Source organism: Lepidochelys olivacea (assembly GCF_965140295.1).
Source record: "Lepidochelys olivacea isolate rLepOli2 genome assembly, chromosome: 2".
Lineage (NCBI taxonomy): Eukaryota > Metazoa > Chordata > Testudines > Cheloniidae > Lepidochelys > Lepidochelys olivacea.
The window spans coordinates 186,529,529-186,552,235 of NC_140412.1; the positions used below are offsets into that span (position 1 = coordinate 186,529,529).

The window sequence follows — 22,707 nt, forward strand, 5'->3', positions numbered from 1 at the left end:
AAAGTAAGCTGGTATGCCTGGTACAGCAGAGCAGTGGCTGGAGCCCCAGGCCTTTTAAATTGCCTCCAGAACCCCGCTGCTGGAGCCCTGGGGTAGCAGCTGCGGGGCTCCGGCGGCTATTTAAAGGGCTCAGGGCTCCCCTGCTTCTACCGCCCCGGCCCTTTAAATAGCTGCCGGAGCCCCGCCACCGCTACTCCAGGGCTCCAGGGGCTATTTAAAGGACCAGGGTGGTAGAAGCAGGGGAGCCACAGGCCCTTTAAATAGCCCCCAGAGCCCTGAGGTAGCGGGGGCCCCAGGGGCTATTTAAAAGGCCGGGGCTCCAGCTGCCTCTGCCGCCCTGGTCCTTTAAATAGCCGCTGGAGCCCTGCTGCATCCCCAGGGCTCCAGCGGCTATTTAAAGGACCGGGGCAGTAGAAGCAGGGGAGCCCCAGGCCCTTTAAATAGTCCCCATAGCCCTGGGCTGCTACTGCCGTTGCTACCCCAGTGGGGAAGAAAGGGAGGAGGAGAAGAAGAAGGAGGGGGCACTTACCTTACAGGGTGGGCTGGGGCTGGCTCGGATGCCCTCAGCCCCGCCCCTTCCGCCCTAGGCCCCAACCCTTCCAGGGGCCAGAGCTGGCCCCAACGTACCGGTAAGTCATTCGACTTAACTTGCACCCCTGGGATAAACAGACAATTCTCCAGGGCCATCAATCTGGCAGCTTCCCTGAGCACGACACATTCATTTAAATAAAACTTGGCATTGCTTAATTAAAGGTGATAGTCCCTCCTTTCCACCTCCTTAAATCATACAAAGCTGCCCCTTTTATGCATACATCAAGCCAAAAAGACCAGTTGATAATGTGCAGCAGTTTTCATTGTTAAATGATACCAGACTGCCCTCTACTGTAGATACAGTACTTAGCATCTTTCCAAGTGAAAAACTTCTGTTGTGGTTCATTATCTGTTAAACGCCAAGTATTTGAAAATTTCTAGTAACTATCGAGACTAGCTCTTATCTAACATGTATAAATATGACCCTTCTTCATAGATTTCCAGACAGAAACTTTTGTGGTCGGCATAATTGTAAGACATAATACAGAAATAAATTTCTTTTAGTGAAATGATCTGTTTGCAGACTAAGAAAAACTCCAAAATAGGTTAATTTACACAGATAAAAAAGGTCCTGCATGGCCTGACAACACTGAGACTTAGAAATCCTTTGTGAACACATAACAGAACAACAAATGGGAGCTGTAATGATCCGTAGCCACATCCATAGACTGATAACACAGTCATTAGCTGCCAGGTTATAACAGCACCTTCCATTTATATGGCACTTTCCATCCAAACTGCTTGTATTAGCTTTCAAGGCCCTTTACAATCTATCCCCACCCTATCATCTCTCATTCACTACCGATGCTCACCTCCAATCAGACATCATGCCAGCCTCCACTGCCTGCTTTTAAAATTTTCAAACAAGCACCATCATTCTTTCTCCTATGCTGCCTCACAAACTTGAAGGCTCTCTGTAAAAATCCACAAAGCTACCTCATTACTTACTTTCAAATCCCTCCTCAAAACTCTTCTTTGCCGTGATGCCTTCAAAACACTTGTATTGTAGGCTGCTGATGGGCAGATACCACTCTGTGTCGCAGATACACAGCATGATTGTCTGATTGTTTTCTTGTACTCCTCTGTTTGTGTCTGTCTGTTGCCTCTTGTTTTATAGTTAGATTGTAAGCTCCTTGGGGCAGGGACTGTCTTTTTGTTCTGTATTTGTACAGCACCTAGCACAATGGTGTCCTGCTCCCAGGTGCTATTGTAATACAAACAAACTTTGTATTGTAGCTTTTTTAATTTAAATTGAATTTAGTAATTTTGTACTAAACTACTATGGGTTCAGCTCCTGTTGCTACAGTTTCAAGCTTAACAGAGTGAAAATCACCTCTAGTGCTTTTTTCAAATTTGGAGATGCCAGGAACCCATGAAGACCAAGGTTAGCCACCACAGACACAATCACAAGTGCAAAGTCTTATTTGTACTACAAGTGTTATTAAAGCAATAAGTTACCATTACCCATGCATATATAAATCATACAAAAATCCACACTGGGACTAAGACTGTATTCATACTCCCATCTTCAAAGATATTCAAGGGTCTGATGGATCTCTCAGTAAATGATCAACAGAGGGAAGGTTCCTGCTGGGGTTTCCAGTGGGGTCATTTCTTGGGGTCTTCCACTTTTACCCAATCAGGGAACTTTTCTTATATTGTTGTTCTGATCATACCTCACACCTTATGCATATGCATGAGGTTTTCAACCCTCTTTTCCTTATCTGTTCTTCCACAGCCCATTAATATTGGGGTGTCCCATTTTTATAGCTTGTTTCTTAGTTCCTCTTATTCTCATTAGCATTTACGCACAACATGTAACCTGCGGTCAGGACAGGACAAAGTTCCATGATGTTACTATTAGGTGTCTTGTGATCTTGGACAATACATGAGCTGTAGCTCACAAAAGCTCAGGCTCAAATAAATTGGTTAGTCTCTAAGGTGCCACAAGTACTCCTTTTCTTTTTGCGAATACAGACTAACACGGCTGTTACTCTGAAACCTATTGCAATCTAGTTTCTTATAACATCACCTAAACTGTGACTTTACTGGCATAGGGTTCTTTCTAGGTCACCCACTCAGGTCAAGTATTCTTAAATCTATGGCTTAATATGGATAAGCTAAAATCTTACAGGCCTCAGCATGTGGACTTTGCATTCCAGCCATGGTTTACTTATATTCCTAATACACACTTATCACTCCTAATTTCTTCTCAATCTTATACTTCTTTAATCCTACAATTTAAATCTATTGAGTTTACATTAATTATAAGGATAGGTCCATCAATGGCTATTAGCCAGGGTGGGCAGGAATGGTGTCCCTAGCCTCTGTCTGCCAGAAGCTAGCAATGAATGACAGGGGATGGATCACTTGATGATCACTGTTCATTCCCTCTGGGGCACCTGGCACTGGCCACTGTCAGAAGACAGGATACTGGGCTAGATTGACCTTTGGTCTGACCCAGTAGGGTCATTCTTATGTTTTTATATATGAAATAGCATATGAATTGACAATAACACGATGATAAATGGATGATAAAATGAACTAACTGGCTACAGATCGAACAACTAGGTTTTGCACACAGCAAATCACTTTATCTGCCACTGGAATGCAGGCTCTTAGCATCTTATTAGAATAAACAGAATCTTATTAGAATAAAATAAAAAATAATTAGCACTTTTCTTCCATTCATTTCAAAGTACTTTATAAGGTGCGTGTGCCTTATCCCCGTTTTACAGGTGGGGAAACTGAGACAAATAGGTTGATTGATCACATCAAAACTCAAATTTACTTCCATATATTCCTGCCATTAAATTAATTAAGAGTGTACAGTGATCACACTAGTGCAGGGGTGGGCCAACTTTTTGGCCTGAGGGCAGCATCAGGTTTCAGAAATTGTATGGAGGGCCGGTTAGGGGAGGCTGTGCCTCCCCAAACAGCCAGGCATGGCCCGGCCCCCACCTTCTATCTGACCCCCCCTCCTTCTCGCCCCCTGACACCCCCCCCAGGACCCCTGCCCCATCCACTTCCCCTGCTCTCTGTCCCCTGACCACCCCCAACTGCCCCCCGCCGCCCCATCGAACCCCCCCCTTCCCGACTGCCCCCCCGGGACCCCTACCCCATCCCAACCACCTCTTCTCCCTGACAGCCCCCAGACCCCACACCCCAAATGTCCCCCACTGCTGCCCCCCACTACCCCATCCAACCACCCCTCCTTCCTGACTGGCCCCCCCAGACGCCTGCCCCATCCAACCACCCCTTCTCCCTGTCCCCTGATCACCCCCAGAGCCCCCACCTGACTGCCCCCTGCTGCTCCATCCAACCCCTTCTCTCATTTCTGACTGCTCCCCCAAGGACCCCTGCCCCATCCACCCGCCCCACTCCTTGACTGCCCCCCGCTGCCCCATCCAACCCCTCCTCTCCTTCCTGACTGCCCCCCGGGACCCCTGCCCCATCCAACCACCCCTTCTCCCTGACCATCCCCAGAACCCCTGCCCCCATTCAACCCCCCTGTTCCACACCCTCTGACCACCCCGACCCCTAGCCACACCCCCAGCCCCTGACCACCCCCCAAACTCCCCTGCCCTCTATCCAACCCCCCTCCCCTGCTCCCTGCCCCCTTACTGCGCTCCCGCGCCAGCCACACCGCCCAGCTGGAACCAGCCATGCACTGCACAGCAGAGCCCCGGGTCAGGCTGGGCTCTGCAGCCCCGCTGCCCACAGCATTGCGCCCGTGGCGCAGTGGGCTGAGGCTGTGGGGGAGGGGCCGGGGGCTAACCTCCCAGGCCAGGAGCTCAGGGGCCAGGCAGGAGGGTCCTGTGGGCCAGATGTGGCCCCACGGGCCGTAGTTTGCCCTCCTCTACACTAGTGCAGAGATTCAGCACATTCATTTCAAAAGGCACTGTGGATAAGAATTGAGTGTGCTATATAAGAGATCTGATTAAATTATTAAATTATTAAATTAAATTATTTTTTAAAAATAGGTGAATGATGCATGCTTCCTAGGATAGCAGTGTGGCACCTTACTAAGTAAGGGCTACGAAGTGCACAGAATTAACACTAGTCAGTAGAAGAGTTGAGATTAGACTTCGTTGCTTCCAGTCCAACACACATTTTTCTAAGTCAAAGGGGGCAGAGACTGTACTTCCGGTCTAGAGTTCTGGTTTTGTGCCTGCCAGGTATGAGAGTCAGTGTGGGTTGAAAGACCATGCACTGCTGTTGACTCATAAGAAGCACTTGGAGGCTGGAGAATGCTCAGTGCAGATGAAATGTTTGGATATTTTAACAGCAAGACTCTAACCAACTACTGAGCATGTACAAGTGACAATTTTCAGAGGCTTATGAATCAACAAAATCTGAGCAGATTTTCACTGGGACAGGCAAAGGTACCCTCCTGTTCACCCAGCCCTACCCATCCTCCAAATTTCATGTTCTCGCTTCAAAGTATGGAGGTGCTAGAGCTCTCCAATGAAACCACTAGGAAAAAATGTTAACATTGGAAAAAATTCTATTTTTCCTTAACCTCATTCTTGAAATTAGCTAAACAATTTTTGCTGATGAAGAGGTACAGAAAACAGCTAAAGTCTGGTAAAGTTATAAGCAATTGAAAAGAGGGGCTTATAATTAAAATTGTTAAGCAACTTTTATGATGGGTATAACTATCTTGCTCTGCCGATAATGCTGATTTAAATAGTTTTTCAGAAAGAGTTTCCCAAATCAGTTATTTCATATCCACAGGAACAGAAGTCTGTAAGGAGTCAATGTGTGATCTCACAGCACCAGAATTCCATAATCACTTTACTTGGGAAAAAGGCCTTAACATTCAAATCTAATGTAACTATTATTGTAAGACTATTTGGAAAAATGTATGTGCGTATGTCACATTACAGTAGCAGCGGTGTCAAATCTTTGTATTTTATGTTCAGAGAAATTCTTTACTAACAGAAACACTAGTTTCCCTTAATTTAGCAATAATACTTCACTTAATAAACAGCACTGACTAAATGGAAATACTACACAGAAGCCTTAGCAATAAATGAACATGACTAACTGGTGGAGTTCTTGTTAAAACTATGAAAAAAATCAATTGGCAGTCATACTTAAGGTGACCAGATGACAAGAACAAAATATCGGGACACAAGGGGGAACAGCCACAGGCTCACCCCCCAACCAGGGCCGGTGAAGCAAAAAAAAATAAAAGCCGGAGTGTCGCTGACATCGGTCGGGACGCGGGACAAACAACTAAATATCGGGACAGTCGATTTTATCGCGACGTCTGGTCACCCTAGTCCTACTAGACAGTGGTGACTAATATGTAACAGCTCTGTTTCAGAAGCCTTTTCTAGCTGTACTCTTGTTTGATTCAATGCCATTTTGGGAGGTGAGGGAGAAATCTATGGAAAATTAGTGTGTAAAGAAATATTTTAAGTGATAGTAAGGCAAAACAACCAATGTTAATTATATGGAAAGTAACTTACATATGCATATACACTGTTTGTAGATAGACATACCTTTTTGCTGGTTTTATGAGTGGCAAGACTGTAAGATCTTCGGACAAGGACCATATTATCCTATGCATTTGTACAAAAGGTTCCATAGCTGACTGGGGCCCCTGGGCACTATCACTATAGCAAACTGAGCAGTTTATAACCCAGAATTAAGTTAATTTCCTTGAGTTTATGGATCAAGACAATTATGTGATGTTGCCTTTCAAAATATTTACCACTAACGAATTGTAAGTATGTAAGTATAAAGTTAATATCACAATGTAAGAATTGAGATAGATGCCGAATTTGAGCATTTATTACTCTTGGTAGAAGACTAATTTCTTTCTCATGACAAACTGTGCTGTTAGACTTCTCAGCAGGAAAATTGAAATGAATGAGACCAAGATATTAATAGTTTTCCCCATGATACCTTGAGATAGCTGTAAATGATAGCTGTGTTGATTAAATTTGTACCCCCAGAATGAACTGAAAGATCACAGAATAAATACTGCAAGTGTTTAGTCTCAGCCAACCTTGTACTGACCCTGCTACTGGCAGTAAAGTCTCATTTGTTTCCTTTTCCTTTTGAAACTGCCAGTAAAAGGAACTAACTTTTGCGGACATTTTTCTGACACCCCAGTGACTACTGAACTGTGGAGCAAGTTCACTTCCATGAGATTGTTAGGAAATGTTCTCCCTCTAATCTTCTTACAAGGACTTAAAAACACAGTCCCCTTTTTAATCACTTTTCTCCACTGACATACCACTGGCTAGCAATGAAAAACTATTAAGTGTAGCAATGGTGTCATAATCAGTTTTTTCCAATTCTATTGTAATAGTATTATATCCACTGATTGTAACAAGAAGGTAAACTTTAGGAGCCAAGACCTATCCTGGGAAGCCTGCATGCAGCCACTGATGCCAATAGTATGCACAAACTTGTATCAAACAGTATAATTTGGCCCTAATTATAAAGTTTATGGTGATTATTTTGCCATAAATAAGCTACACCAAGGCACAAAATGAACCATTTAACACAAATGAAAGAGTCTGCTTTAAAACATAAGAAACCACTATCACAGTTAAAGGCAACTGCACTTGTATTCCCCATCTATGGTAACCAGGGGACTGTCAGGTCTCTGGCTCCCCAACTGTCACCTCTCTTGGGTGGAGACACATGTCTCTCTCTCCCTTCTGATCAGGCTGCACAGTTCCCTGTCTTCACTATTATCCCCAGCAGAGCTAGGCCTGCTTGCTTTCTCTTCAGAGATGGTTAACAGTGTGAACCCCCATAGTTATAATTACCACACCGCTCATTTTATGCGCTATAGAGAAAACATAAAAAACAATAAAAACGTATGTGCAATAAGCTTCCCAGACATCACCCCAATCCTAACATGAGCTCTGGCAGTAGCAGTTCTTCAACACCCAACGCAAGGGGTTTCCTTGTAGTTTCAAGTTCATCACAGCTTCAACTCAGAACAAGCATACAGTTTTAGGGGGCCCAGTCCTTCCAATCCTTCCCTAAGGATTGGGGCCCTCTGTGGACCACAGGTCCTGTCCGATTGCTGGATCAGGAAAAAGGCATTTTAAAACCAGGCTATTTATTCAAAATCCTTTCTTTGTCTATGGGTACCTGGAGAATCCAGTCTGAACTACTATATGCAGACCTCACTGGGTGTCGGGGGTGGCTTCAAAGGGACTGATATCCAGAGGAATTACATTAGCATCCCCCTCCTCCATCTCCCTGACCACTGCCACATCAGCATGGTTCAATTTGTGTTCTGAAGGTTAGTATCTGTTGTGATAAGAAAATTCCAGTCTCCCTGTCTGTTCAAGTCTTTGCCCTTTTGCCCAGCTTAACAACATTTCCCTCTATTTATGTCAACACCTGCCCACCAAGAGCTATTGAAACAACTTCATTTTGATAGGACATTTCTACTAGCAATAAAAGGGCCTTACTGGATTTATAAGAGAGAAGTACTTCACAAAATAGCTGAGGGGATATTCCAAATCAACCACTTTGAACTGCAACAAAGTAGCTCTAGGCTGACGCACAAGTACAGATGATAAAAGTATTGGGTTGTTGTTGTTTTTTAAATAAACTACACCGGAGCAAAGTAACATTTAACCAACAAGAAAAGGCGTACAAGTGGCACCTTAGAGACTAACCAATTTATTTGAGCATGAGCTTTCGTGAGCTACAGCTCACTTCATCGGATGCATACTGTGGAAAATACAGTGAGGATATTTATATACACACAGAACATGAAAAAATGGGTGTTTATCATGCACACTGTAAGGAGAGTGATCACTTAAGATGAGCTATTACCAGCAGAAGTGGGGGGGAAACCTTTGTAGTGATAATCAAGATGGGCCATTTCCAGCAGTTAACAAGAATATCTGAGGAACAGTGTGGGGGGGGATAACAAGGGGAAATAGTTTTACTTTGTGTAATGACTCAACCACTCCCAGTCTCTATTCAAGCCTAAGTTAATTGTATCCAATTTGCAAATTAATTCCAATTCAGCAGTCTCTCGTTGGAGTCTGTTTTTGAAGTTTTTTTGTAGAAGAAGAATAGCCACTTTTAGGTCAGAAATCCTAATTTAGTGACCAGAGAGATTGAAGTGTTCTCCGACTGGTTTATGAATGTTAAAATTCTTGCCATCTGATTTGTGTCCATTTATTCTTTTACGTAGAGACTGTCCAGTTTGACCAACGTACATGGCAGAGGGGCATTGCTGGCACATGATGGCATATATCACATTGGTAGATGTGCAGGTGAACGAGCCTCTGATAGTGTGGCTGATGTGATTAGGCCCTATGATGGTGTCCCCTGAATAGATATGTGGACACAATTGGCAACGGGCTTTGTTGCAAGGATAGGTTCCTGGGTTAGTTGTTCTGTTGTATGCTGTGTGGTTGCTGGTGAGTATTTGCTTCAGGTTGGGGGGCTGTCTGTAGGCAAGGACTGGCCTGTCTCCCAAGATTTGTGAGAGCGATGGGTCGTCCTTCAGCATAGGTTGTAGATCCTTGATGATGAGTTGGAGAGGTTTTAGTTGGGGGCTGAAGGTGACGGCTAGTGGTGTTCTGTTATTTTCTTTGTTGGGCCTGTCCTGTAGTAGGTGACTTCTGGGTACTCTTCTGGCTCTGTCAATCTGTTTCTTCACTTCAGCAGGTGGGTATTGTAGTTGTAAGAATGCTTGACAGAGATCTTGTAGGTGTTTGTCTCTGTCTGAGGGGTTGGAGCAAATGCGGTTGTATCGTAGAGCTTGGCTGTAGACGATGGATCGTGTGGTGTGGTCAGGGTGAAAGCTGGAGGCATGTAGGTAGGAATAGCGGTCAGTAGGTTTCCGGTATAGGGTGGTGTTTATGTGACCATCGCTTATTAGCACCATAGTCTCCAGGAAGTGGATCTCTTGTGTGGACTGGTCCAGGCTGAGGTTGATGGTGGGATGGAAATTGTTGAAATCATGGTGGAATTCCTCAAGGGCTTCTTTTCCATGGGTCCAGATGATGAAGATGTCATCAATATAGCGCAAGTAGAGTAGGGGCATTAGGGACGAGAGCTGAGGAAGCGGTGTTCTAAATCAGCCATAAAAATGTTGGCATACTGTGGGGCCATGCGGGTACCCATAGCAGTGCCGCTGATCTGAAGGTATACATTGTCCCCAAATGTGAAATCAACCATTATTTTCTAGTGGAACCAGGATTAGGCCCTAATTGTTGGTTTAAAAATGCAGTTATCTACTCTACTTTTTTCTGGTCTATAAAGAGCCTGTGCCAACCAGATATGAGACATTGCCCTCCCTTTCGCCTTATACTGTATATTCATTAGAAAAACTAAATTCAGGAATCATGTTCCTCTCCATTCAACTGTGTTTGTGGAGAAAAAACACAAAGCGCCCATCTTAAACTCAGGTGTGTGGGAAGTGTGATTTTCACTTATATTCTACTTTTCCTGTTGCCCATCAGCGTCTGAGCATCTGCAAGTGGTGCTTCCTGTAGTTGAAACCCAATTCACATTTAACTTTTACACTTTCCCTTGGTAACAGCTAGGCAAAAAGGACACAGAAATTCAGATTTTCTAGACAGACTCATAGATTTTAAGGCCAGAAGTGACCATCATGATCATCTAGTCTGACCTCCTGCACATTTCAGGCCACAGAACCTCCTCGCCCACCCACTCCTGCAATAGGCTCATAACCTCTGACTGAATTACTAAAGTCCTCAAATCCTGATGTAAAGACTTCAAGTTACAGAGAATCCACCATTTACTCTAGTTCAAACCAGCAAGTTGCCTGTTCCCCATGCTGCAGAGGAAGGCAAAAAACCCAAAGGGGTCCCAGCCAATCCGACCTGGGGGAAAATTCCTTCCCAACCCCAAATATGGTGATCAGTTAGACCCTGAGCATGTAGGTCAGACCCACCAGCCAGATACCTGGGAAAGGTGAAGTAACTCAAAGTCCTCCCCATCTAGCGTCCCATTTCCAGCAGCGAGAGATATTTGCTAATAGCAGTCATGGAACAGACCATGTGCCATTGTAGACAGTATCATACCATTCCCTCCATAAACTTATCAAGTTCAGTTTTGAAACAAGTTAGGTTTTTTACCCCCACTACACCCCTTGGAAGGCTGTTCCAGAACTTCACTCCTTTGATGGATAGATGTCTAATTTCTAGCCTAAACTTGTTGATGGCCAGTTTGTATTCATTTGTTCTTGTGCCCTCTCTCTAATGAAAATACTTCACCTCATACGTCCTACGACTGTATCAGCCTTTTTCATGGCCACATCACATTGGCAGCTCATAGGCATCTCATGATCAACCAATACACCTAGCTCTTTTTCCTCTGTTGCTTCCAAATGATACGTCCCCAGTTTATAGTAAAAATTCTTGTTGTGAGTCCCTAAATGCATGCCCTTAACTATTACATTTCATCCCATTTCTATTACTCCAATTTTCAAGGTAATTCAAATCTTCTTGTATGATATTCCTGTCCTCTTCTGTATTGGCAATACCTCCCAATTTTGTCATCTGCAAATTTTATTAGCACACTTCCACTTTTTGTACCAGTCATTTGTTCTCCAATCTATATATGGAAAATTAAAGTCTCCCATAATCACACAATTCCCCATAGTATTTATTTCATTAGTCTCTCTCGAAATCAGATCCTGGGGTTCTGTAGGCAACCCCAAAGCATTTTTCTAGTGGAACCGTTACCTTTCATCCCCCTCAGTAAAACAGATTCCATTTTATCCATTCTGTCACTTCTAATTTTTTTACTCTACCTAGTCATTAATATACAACACTATTCCCCAACCTTTACCTTTATTTCTTTCCTGAACAGCACATACCCTTCAATACCTGTACTCTAGTCATGACTGCTATTCCACCATGTTTTTGTTATCTCTGTAACATCTGGTTTCACTTCCTGCACCACTCATTTTAATTCACCCTTTTTGTTATCCAGGCTCTTTGCATTGGTGTTCAGACATCTTAGTGGTTGCTGATTGGCTTTGCCCAGATTCCTTGATGCAGCATAGTGGGAGCGTTTGCACACAATATATGAACCTTGCAGGGAGAGAGAGAGAGAGAGAGAGAGCAAGCGCGTGAGCACGGGGTGGGGGGGGAAGCATACATGCATATAACAGGGGTGGCCAAACTTAGTAACCCTCTGAGCCACATATGGCAATCTTCAGAAGTTCAAGAGCTGGGGCGTGCCTGCCAGGGCTTCAGCCCTGTTCCTGCTGAAGCCCAAGACCACAGGCACTGATTTTTGTTTTTGCTGGTGGATCCTTTCCACCTTCTAGTTTCACTGTGTGTCATGTACATGCTCCTGCCACCTCCCCGTGGTTTGTGTATGCTGACCATCCTCTACTGTTTTCAGTGGGTGCTTGAGCCCCCAAGCACGCACGGAGTCAGTGCCTATTTCCAAGACCCCCCTCCCCATGGGGCAGAAGCCAGAGGTGATACATGGGGGCAGGACATGTGGCTCTCATGCCCCTCCCCCTGCAGATTTTTGCCAGGGTTTGCTAGTCCTGCTTGGTCACATGGTGCAACTAAGGCCCCTCCCTGCACAGCCACTGCTGGAGCTGGTAAGCTAGGAGCTGCAGCCATGGGGAAAGGAAACTGCAAACAGTTGAGAGCTGGAGGAAGAGCCACTGCTTTTGCTGCTGCCTCTCCCCATGGAGCTAAAGCAGTAGCCCCTCACTGCAGCTTCCAGCTGTTTGCCACTGCTTCTCTACCCAGAGAGAACGCTTGGGAGCTGCAGGGAGGGGCCGCTGAGGTTAAGAGGGAGACATGACTCATTGTGTTGCAAGGTGGAGGAAAGGGAACGAACTTTTAAATTGTGTCCTCCCACTCTCAGCAGGCATCAGTCCTCCCTGGCAGAAGCCCTGAGATGCCTCCCCCCTGCCTGTCTGGTAGGTGGAGAATGGGGGTGAGGAATGTAGGAGGGCGCAGCATGCCACACTAACTGTAGAAGAGCCACATGTGGCTCACGGTTTGGTCACCCCGGCATATAATTTACTCAGAAAAAAAAAAGTTTAGGAAAGATTTAAGATGTTTGCACTCAGATGGCATGGTGACTGGTACTCTCAAAGGCAATAAGGTTTTAATTAAAACATGCCTTAATATTTTAATCATGTGTTTATATCAGATATTTAATTTGAAAAAGTGGTAAGTTATAAAAAGTGGCAATAGAAAGATCTGCATTAGAAGGGATACATTGTGTGAGGCAGTTCAGAAAATCTAAAATAAGTTGAGCCATGGCACTATTGCAGGATACTGTCATACTGTGGACTAAACAACAATACAGATTATCCAATCCCTTATCAAACATACCTCTAGAAATGCAGGCTGTCCCAAAGACATGGTTAATAGATGTTTCACAAAAACCATGAACCACAATCAACTTCCTCATACAAAATGAAATGTAAGCCTACATATATCATTGCTGGGGAAGGAAACGGAGAGTGCTGCTTCCCTTGTGTGTTCCCGCCTTGCTTCAAAGCCTACAGAAGCCTCTCAGGTCTCAGTTATGTGGCTTTAGACGGGTAGGTGAGAACACTGCAAGTAGGCCAAGCTCTACAGGAATATTCCCTAACCCAAAACCATGAGCCAAGAACAGCACATTACTATAGATTTACACTTGCCCCTTGGGAAGATCATTCCAGGTGCAGATGGCTGGAGAACCTCGAGAGGGAGTAAAGGACTGAAGAAGAATGCAGCTCAGCAGGGAATTGAGGACTGTCAAGCAAGCTCACTTTTTAAAAAAGTCTCCTCTTTTCTCATGCTAAAACAAGTGTTATAAAAATAATCTGTGGTGACCATTCTTATTTTTAAGATGTCTTAATTTACGAAGTTTTTCCACAAAAACTGCATTGATGACAAGCTCCCATAGGGAACTGTTTAGCCTTTTTCTTTGCTGAGAGACCTCAAAATGTAAATGGTAGAGTCTTTTTATAAAATATGGAAGATGAGTACAGTAGTCATCAGATCCCTATTTTAAGCCTGGAGTAGATGAGCCATGAAACATTGACTATCTTGTTTTGAGAAGTTGATTCTGATCAGCCCATCTTTGGTCCTATGCCCATGCCCCTGACCTTGAATAGGTGAATGCAGTGAGCAGCTAGCTCTCCTGACTTTCTGGAGGTTTAGGGGTGGAGGGGGCAGGAGGGAAGTGAGGAGGCCATGAAGTGGCAAAAACTTCAATCAAAAAGTATCTTAAACAACTATTTTGAGTGTGTCCTAACTCAAATCCCTTGCCAATTTCACTTCATGTTTGGTAGACAGATTCTACTAGACTTAGTCTAACCAATGCTGAGCTGGTTGTTCCTTGGTTTGCCGATTAGCAGGTGGAATAAATGGAAACTCAGTTGCAATCTTAACTATGGAACAGCTGCTTCAGTTTCGTAGACCAGCAGAAGTCAAAGGACAAATTCACAACAGTCACACAAAACATCTTTTTTATAGTAATGAGAATAGCAAAATGTTTAACAAATTTTAAACTATTCTTACCTCATTTATTTTTTATTTACTTATATGATTTACAAGGCCTTGATTAGACAAAATAGCAACTTGGTAACTAAACTCAAAACCAAAAAGAGATACAAACCAACAGAATATAGAAGGAAACCCCATGTAGTTCTGTAAAATACATCACACCCAATGCACGCACTGTTCAAATATTCCCATTACTATTGAAATGAAGATTTTTGTAAAGAAACATTTTGGTTTAGTTCAAGTGCAGTTACAGTTGAATTATGCTGTAATTTAATTCTGATCACATCGGGCCTAGTGTTTGGACTGCAGCAGCAGCAAATCTCTCAAGAGGTTTAGTGCAGTCAGAAACTGGAATACAGCTTTGAGTATTTAACAGACAGGAGCTATAGACTGCATTCAGTAGAGTATGATACATTAATTGGAGCTAAAGTTTTAGTATGCTTATTGCAAGTTTCTCTCATTTTTAACGAGCAGAACTTCTTTGCAGACATGTTATTGCTGTGGGTAATAAGGCTGTTGAGGGTAAGGGTATCCAGGTTGCTGAGGTCCTGGGTATGGTACTTGTCCAGGGTTCTGATACATTTGTGGTGCATATGGCAGATTATACTGGCCATAGGTGTAAGGATTGTAGCCCATTGGCATTGGCATCTGGCAATACCTGTGGAAAACAGCACCCATTAATTGCAAAAATTACAAGTTAAATACTGAGGTAGCAATAAGATGCAGCATGAGAGAGAAAGCTAAAAAGGCAAGGAACCCACGGCAGACAGTTGCAACTTGTTTCCCCCTTTACAGCATTTACTACTGCACATAAACCTCTAGGAAGCATGTATTAAACCAGCACAATACCTTGAAGTGAAATTCAGCAAAAGGAGAAAAACAGCAGCTTTTCATAACTAGGAAGACCAGGACCCTGCTCTAAACCAATTCTCCCCCCCCCCTTCTTAGAAACAATGTTGAATATAATTGTATTTATTAAGTATTTTTAGACTGTGCCAACTCACCTGGTTAAGACAAGGTCTGCCTGGATAGCACTGTGTTCAATCAGGGGCAGTACTCAATGCAACAACAAAGGTGACTAATAGGAAGAGAGTCTGCCTCGGAAAGGGAGATATCCCATTCGATCTACTGGCTACAACAAGGTGGAAGAGAGACAGGAGTGGGAAAAGTCCACAGGGAGATAGGCAGGCATTAGCAGGAGCTGCAGCTGACAAATGACTCCCAATTCTGGCTATGCTCCTAGGGTGCAGGGGAAAAAAGTCTCATCTCGTGAGGTCATCCAGATGTTTGAATAGGATTCCCTTACTAGCCTCTTCTCCCCAGTGTCGGCTCTAGTTGCTACTTAATTCTCCATTCTTCCTTTTACATTTGTGTCTGGGGCAGTTAGAGGATATACAGGACATACATAGCAGCAGGTACCAGAGGAAAGGCTGACAAGAGGTCATATATATATACTGCTGGTGATGACCACAGGAAAAGTAAGGGGTTCTTGGATGATGAAGACTCCTTCCCTTTGCTCTCCTGGCAGCTTTGCAGAGTGCCAGAACAAGCTATCAAAGGCTCCCTCCTGCTCTTGCTAGAGTCTTCACAGTTCTCCCCAACAAGACTCAGTCCCCACCCTGAGAGAGGCCACATGCCATCTTTAAGAAGCAGAATCACAAAGACTCTTCCTGACAGTTGACCCAGAACTGCTAATGCTGCACTCTATAGGCAGACTGTATGTCAACCAGAAAGCCAAGATAGAATCTGAAAAAGCTAAATACAATTGCAAAATTAAAAGAAATTTATGTTTTTTAAAAGAGGCTCTCTGGGATTTTAAGAGTGTAGGGTGTTGCCAATTATATAAGTGTGCTGTCATTAAGGGAGTGGCAATACCAATTCTTCAGTTTTTATGCAAAACGTACTACTTGCAAGAGCTAAATGAAAAGATGATTTTTTCTTCACGAATCTTCCCTTAGCATGTAGCAATACAAAACTCACTACATAGCTCTCATGTCAGGAGGACAGAATTGAAGGCTATAAGCTACATTTATCCATCCTGCACTCAAATCAAGTAAGGGTATTTCAGGAGGTTCCCACAGTATAGCTACTAGTCTTAAAGAGAGAAGGGACATAAGATATAAAAATGAATACCCAATACTAATTATAGAACAAGAAGCCAATATTGCACACGGAAGAGAGATCTGTAAAATTCTATTAATGCTTCTTCAAATAAGCCTTTACAAGAGCATTTCAAACTCTTCCCATCTCCCCCCTCAAAAAGTGCATTAATCAAGTCTAAAGCAGCATCGTAGACCATCATGAGTCCTCACATTTGCAACTACATGACATTGCTCTAGCAATCATTATATGTTTTAGCAGTCTTTAATACGATGCAAGAACTAGAAGCAAGGAGAGCAAGCACTTTGTGACTAGTCAGTTAAGCAAGGACCCCACAGCAGTCCACAGACCAGTTTAAGAATTGCTGTCCTATACTAACATGTATCTGAACTGTAGACATGACAAATCGAAGAAATGTCAGATCTTAACACAGAAAAGGAAACCCCAGTGTCCACTAAAAGCAGCTTATTTAAATTCAATTCACATTTAACAAAATAGGCATTTTTTGGTGTTGTAAATTAGATTATCTATGAAGTACTTAAGCATTCTGATAGTTTACCCTGGGTATCCTGGATAGGTTGGGTAAGGGGGTCCCTGTGCCTGTGATGGTCCAGTGCTAGCTACAGATGAACCAACTGGAGAAGCAGTAGCTCCAGTGGCTGTTGATACAGGAGGGGAGAGAGTATTTGCTGTAGAAATCACTGGTGGTGGAGGGCGTGCTGGTGGTTGTGGTTTACTAGACTTTAAAAAAAAAAAAAAATCAATTAGACCAAGTTTTTCAAGGCAAGCACCAGGTTCAATTCTATAATTTTTTTTTTGGTTTTACACAATGTTATACATTTATGTTGCTGTATAATTGCTTAATTCAAACTTTTTAGAAAGTTTGAGACAAAATGAAAGATGATAAAATGGAAACAAAGTTAACTATAAACCTTATTACTTGCAACCACTGACATTTCCTGAATGCTTTCCCGGCCCCCCCGCCCCTCCTTGATTTGGCAATAGATATTAAAATATAATACAGTAGAACCTCAGAGTTATAGACACCTCGGGAATGGAGGTTGTCCATAACTCTGAACAAAGTGCAGTTCAGGCTCCAGATCCAGCAGCTGAGACTCCAGGCCAGGTTTCAACAGCAGCTGAGCTCCCTACTCAGGCCTGGAATGCATGATTGTCTCCATTCAGGCCTGCAGAGCTGTGTGTGTGTGTGGGAGGGGAAATGGGGGGGGGGGAGAGAACAGTGTGTCCCCCTCTCAGTGTGGGGAAGGGTAAAAATGGGGGGGGGGGGGGTGAGAGAGAGAACCCAGTGCAAACCCCAGCTGCTTCTGCTCTGCTGGCTGGCTCTGGCTGCCTTGGGTTAGCAGCCCCAGCGTCTTGCTGTGAGTGGGTGCCCCGTGCATTTGAGGGTGGGGTCAGGCCCAGATGTGCCTACCTTTAGATGCAATTCAGGCACAGTACAGTAGCGTGTGTGCGCGCTGCCTGAGTGATTACTTCCAGTTTCATTTTGTGTCCAGTTGATCGGGCAGTCCATGACTGGTGTTTCTATCTTTAAGGTTCTACTGTACCCCAATACATTAGAGAGACTGATATGCAAAAGTTCTGATAATCAAATACTGTTACAAACCATGGCCTATCTGTAATCAACTTGTATATAACACAAGCCTTTACTTACCACCATGGTTCTGGGTGCTGGAGTTGGAGTAGTTGATGCAGCAGGTTTACTTCCTCCAGCTGCTGCAGTTTGGTATGCAGGCTGTGAAGGAACAGAGGGAGCACTGGGTTCTCTAGCAATGCTTTGTTGTAAGTCTCTGTTAAAAAGAGTAAAAGTATAGTTTAGATTTTAGCTGATTTTATATTTCTGTTCACTAACAACCTGAGGCAAGACAACTCAGGATCTGGCAGTGTCAATCTTATTTTAAAGCGTAACACTTAATATTGGACCCACTTTTGACTGGAGAATGATCTCACCTTGTTCAGTCCTTCCTCCAGCCAATCCTTTTAACAACTTGCACAGCTATTTCCTCTTCGGGCCCTTACTCAAGCTCCAAATCCACCCAGAATATAGTTTATTAAGTGAGCCAAGCTTTAGGAAAAATATACTCCTAGAAAAATCAGGAACGTTTCAGCAACTTTGAGAGTCTCTGAAAGTATGTCTACAGCCTATCTCCTAGCCCAGGCAGACAGACGCGCACAACCTTGGCTCAAGCTAGCTCATTAAAAACAGCAGTGTGGATTGCAGCAGTGGCTAAGGCTAGCTGCTCAAACTCAGACACCACCACTCCCCACCATCCTCCGTCCAAACTGGGTAGCTAGCCCACCAAGTCCAAAACTCCTATTTTTAAACATACTAGTTCAAGCTAAGCTACTGAGAATCTCTCTACCAGTGTAGATGTACTCTTGGGTTACAAAAGGTACCTCGAGACTAGGACATACTGATAAAAAAAATCTTAAGCTCTTTACTCTGCAAAGTGATTGTTTCACATACAGAGGACAAATAATTTCAGATGACATACATTTTTATTTAATTTAGGGCAAGACCGACCATGTTTCAGGGTACAATGGAAAAGTTAGTCTGCTAGATACTCCAATGGATATGATCTTCTGCACTAAAATGAACAGTCCAAGGTTCATTGTCTACACTGGTAATTTACAGCACTGCACCTTTCTCGCTCAGGGGTGTGGAAAAAACTCTTCTGAGCGCAGCAAGTTTCAGTGCTGTAATGCGCCAGTGTAGACAGTGCACCAGCTGGCAGCTAGATCCAGACAGTGCTGGGTAGCTACACCCCTCGTGGACGTTTCTTTAAAAAAAAAAAAAAAGTCCTGCCACAGCGCTCTGCCATGACGACACAAGCCACATTAAAGCACTGCCTGTGTAAACTAGCCCTAAGAAAACTGGGGCAGTGGGAAAACACTTGAATAATGCAAACTGCCAGAAACTCGCAGCTCTCAGAACACTTGTTCTCACGTTCTTCAGCATGCAATCTCTATTTCTTGAGTTAAACTTTACTAAGCAAGCATCTTAAAAAGATACATAGAGAGTTCAGAAACTATAACATACTAAAAGAAACACCAAACAACTACCCTTTTCTTAGGATATCAGAGTTCCTGGGAATTCCAGCCAGAAATTTGGGGATTGAAGTCAGGTATTCTAAGAAATGTAGCATATTCAAAGATGTTGGGATAATGCTAAATATTTGAGATTTGGCCAATTCTACTGAGAGACTTTAGGAACCATTTAACATTTAAGGGAAGTCTACTTCACATAAAAGTATGTTAAATTAGGTAAAATCCAAAAGTGTCACAGCTGGAAATTTGTACGTGGCATTTTGAAACAGAAAACTGAAAAAGAAAAATGTATCATTCTCTCCAATCTCGCTAATAATAAACTAGAGTTTCATACTATAACAAATATGAATGTCAACTCAGAAGAAAGATAAAACTGGCCAACTATTGGTCTTGCTGGTTAAGTGAGAAAGAAAATTGTCATTGGAGTTAATGGAATGAGAGATCTCTTGTGAACAAGAGATCAATACTGTCTTGGTGGGTTTTTATAAAAAAAGGTTATATGAACAGCCAAACTCAATTTGCTGCAGACAGTGGAACTACTATTTATTAAATACCACATCCCAAAAGTGTCACAAACAGAATGCAACATCTTAGGTGAAGGGATTTCTAGGGGAGAAATCCAACAACTAACTAGCATTTCTTCTCTAAAGTTAAGCCCTGCACATCTGCAGCTTAACTTTATGCTTAAAAGAATTTAGGATATTTTAGCCATCTTAAAAACAATTTAAAGACTAAAAACTAGCCTTTCAAACTACAAAGTTCTTACAGTGCTAAAAGTAAAATCCATTTTAGACTAAAAACTAGCCTTTCAAACTACAAAGTTCTTACAGTGCTAAAAGTAAAATCCATTTTAATGTTCCTCCTATACCCTGATTAACATGAAAATGAAAACTGTCAAATTATGGCTCCAAAGGTTCCAATGCCAAACAAGAAACTACCTGGGGATTTTGCGGGGTGGGTGGTGGTGATAGGTGTTTTACTGACAACTAGGAATTTAGATTTTGCATAATGCAGAAGAGTTTTTAGTAGAGATGTACTACAAACATCCTGAAAAGTCTGATCATCTTACCCTGTCCTACTACAACTTTCTGATGGCGATCAATTCTTAGTACAAGCAACAACAATGCTAGTGACACTAACCAACTACTGACAGAATGGTAATATTTTGTTTGCACTAATTTTATAGCTTTAACCGTACACTGAGAAAGTGAGACTGTCAGACTTAAGAGGGAATTTGGTAATCCTCACCTCAAATATACCACAGTGGAGAGAGAGACTTTAGGTTTCTCTTTGTTGGCTTGATGGTGTGGGCAGGCAAGCAAACTCCACTATTAAATGTTAAGATTTACTTTACAAGCACAATTTCCACATAAAGCACTTCTTAAAAAAAAGGATAGGATAGGATTTGGGGATTAAGTGTTAACAGGGCATGTGTATTGATTAAAGTAATACATTCCCCAAGTAGTTTCAGTATCAAGCAGCCTTCACCAATGCTTTGGTGAATAAGATGATTTGGTTAGAAAAAGATAGAACATATGTGGCTTTGATAAGCTTTCTTAAGCAAGAAAAAGGCCAAGTGATTATGACCCTCAAAAAGCATATTACTGCACTAGCCTTATCCATGTACATAGCACTGTTGCAGCATGATACTGTCACCCTACATATGAAGGCTGAAAAGCTGTGCTGTTGCCAACTGTTCATGGTGTGCTTGATTAAGCTACATAACATAACTGTCACAAGATCAAACGGCAGTCCACCCTGGTACTTGGGTCTCAAGCACTTGACAATGCTAGCTTATTCACCGGAAGGAGAGAGATTAAGGCAAAGAGTCAGTCAAGGATTCTGTGATTTTTATGAGACCTCTAAAACTTCCTCAAAATTCCATTAATACAAACCTGGGGGGGGGGGGGGGAGGAGCACTCCTTAGTTTCTGCCCTGGATCCCAGACAGTCTAATGCCTGACCTGGTTGTTGCTTATCCAATAAGGTTTTTTTTAACTGAGCAGTAAATCATGAGGAGCACATGTGTCAAGGTTCCTTCCCCACTCTGAACTCTAGGGTACAGATGTGGGGACCCGCATGAAAGACCCCCTAAACTTATTTTTACCAACTTAGGTTAAAAATTCCCCAAGGCATAAAGTCTTTGCCCTTGGATTAGATAAAACACTGCCACCACCAAATGATTTAAACAAAAAAACAAAACAATCAGGGAAAGGACCACTTGGATTTCCTATTTCCCCAAAATATCCCCACAAGCCGTTATACCGCCTTTCCTGGGGAGGCTTGAGAATAAACAAGGTGAGCACAGACCAGTCGGATTTTTAAGACCCAAAAAACCCAATCAGATTCTTAAAAAACAAAAAACTATTAGAAGAACAAAAAAAAAAAAAGATAAGAACTCTAAGATCAGAATGGAAGATAATCTTACAGGCAGTCAGATTCAAAATAGAGAAACCCTCTAGGCAAAACTAAGTTACAAAAAGACAAAACCAGGAATACACATTTCCTCCAGCACAGCGAATTTCACAAGCCAAAACAAAAAAACCTAATGCATTTTCTAGCTAGATTACTTACTAACTTTACAGAAGTTGGAGGGCTTGCATCCTTGATCTGTTCCCAGGAAAGGTACCACACAAACAGACAAAAGCCTTTCCCCCCCGCTCCAGATTTAAAAGTATCTTGTCCCCTCATTGGTCATTTTGGGTCAGGTGCCAGCCAGGTTACCTGAGCTTCTTAACCCTGAGCTTCTTAACCCTTTACAGGTAAAAGGACTTTGCCTCTGGCCAGGAGGGATTTTATAGCAATGTATACAGAAAGGTGGTTACCCTTCCCTTTATATTTATGACAACATGCGTGAGCTTTAGTTGAGTGAGAGAAAAAATGGCAACGCTAAAGTACACTGAGGAGCAAAATGAACAAAACTGCTAAGCAGAGAAGGAGTAAAATACCCAAATGGAACATTTCATGAAAGTGGCGGATTGATGTTTTGTACCGCATGCAACATTCTTGTAGATTACATGCGAAAAGCAAGCTGTGACAAACATACAGAAAGTGCTTTGCATAAACATACGGTACAAGGCCTTGAATCGGGTCTGGGCAAGAAAGCTCAACTATGAAAAATAACGAGTGACCTGTTTACTGTAAAGACCAAAGAACAGATGCATCGTAGGACAGTTGTTAACAGAGGGTTTCTGCACTGCTAACATTCTGCTACGTGTCTTAGACAACTCTGCTAAGAAAAGCTATCTGGAAAGCTCTATGAAGACTATACCTACCTTGGATCATCTCCAAAAAACATACTTGCCAAAGCTTTTTGAAAGACATGTAAATGACCTGAAAACTGCTGAATCAAAGTTTTGGAATTGGTCTCATAGCAGGTGAAACTACTGATGTAGAAGGGTGCTACATAGCGAATATCCCGGTTTGTCTTTTGCAGACACTTCAAGCCGACAAGGGGA

General features: G+C 42.9%; 2 protein-coding genes across 3 annotated transcripts in view; both read right to left on the minus strand.

Moving 5' to 3' along the window:
- Positions 1 to 8,267: 8,267 nt before the first annotated feature.
- LOC311515633 (uncharacterized protein) lies at positions 8,268 to 12,598 on the minus strand. Its single transcript, XM_084618862.1, has 2 exons — positions 11,435 to 12,598; positions 8,268 to 9,953 (listed from the first exon to the last, which is right to left on the minus strand). The coding sequence occupies exon 2, from the start codon at positions 9,632 to 9,634 to the stop codon at positions 8,684 to 8,686; it is 951 nt and encodes a 316-aa protein (XP_084474988.1). The 5' UTR covers positions 9,635 to 9,953; positions 11,435 to 12,598; the 3' UTR covers positions 8,268 to 8,683.
- A 1,503-nt stretch (positions 12,599 to 14,101) lies between these two features.
- The window catches only part of PDCD6IP (programmed cell death 6 interacting protein), a 50,480-nt gene continuing 41,874 nt past the window's right edge, over positions 14,102 to 22,707 (minus strand). For both annotated transcript variants that reach the window (XM_084618672.1, XM_084618671.1), the window contains exons 16-18: positions 17,857 to 17,992; positions 16,744 to 16,925; positions 14,102 to 14,742 (exon numbers count right to left, since the gene is read on the minus strand). In XM_084618672.1, coding sequence (XP_084474798.1) covers positions 14,577 to 14,742; positions 16,744 to 16,925; positions 17,857 to 17,992 — 484 coding nt within the window. In that variant the 3' untranslated portion in view covers positions 14,102 to 14,576. The remainder of the gene's footprint in view (positions 14,743 to 16,743; positions 16,926 to 17,856; positions 17,993 to 22,707) is intronic.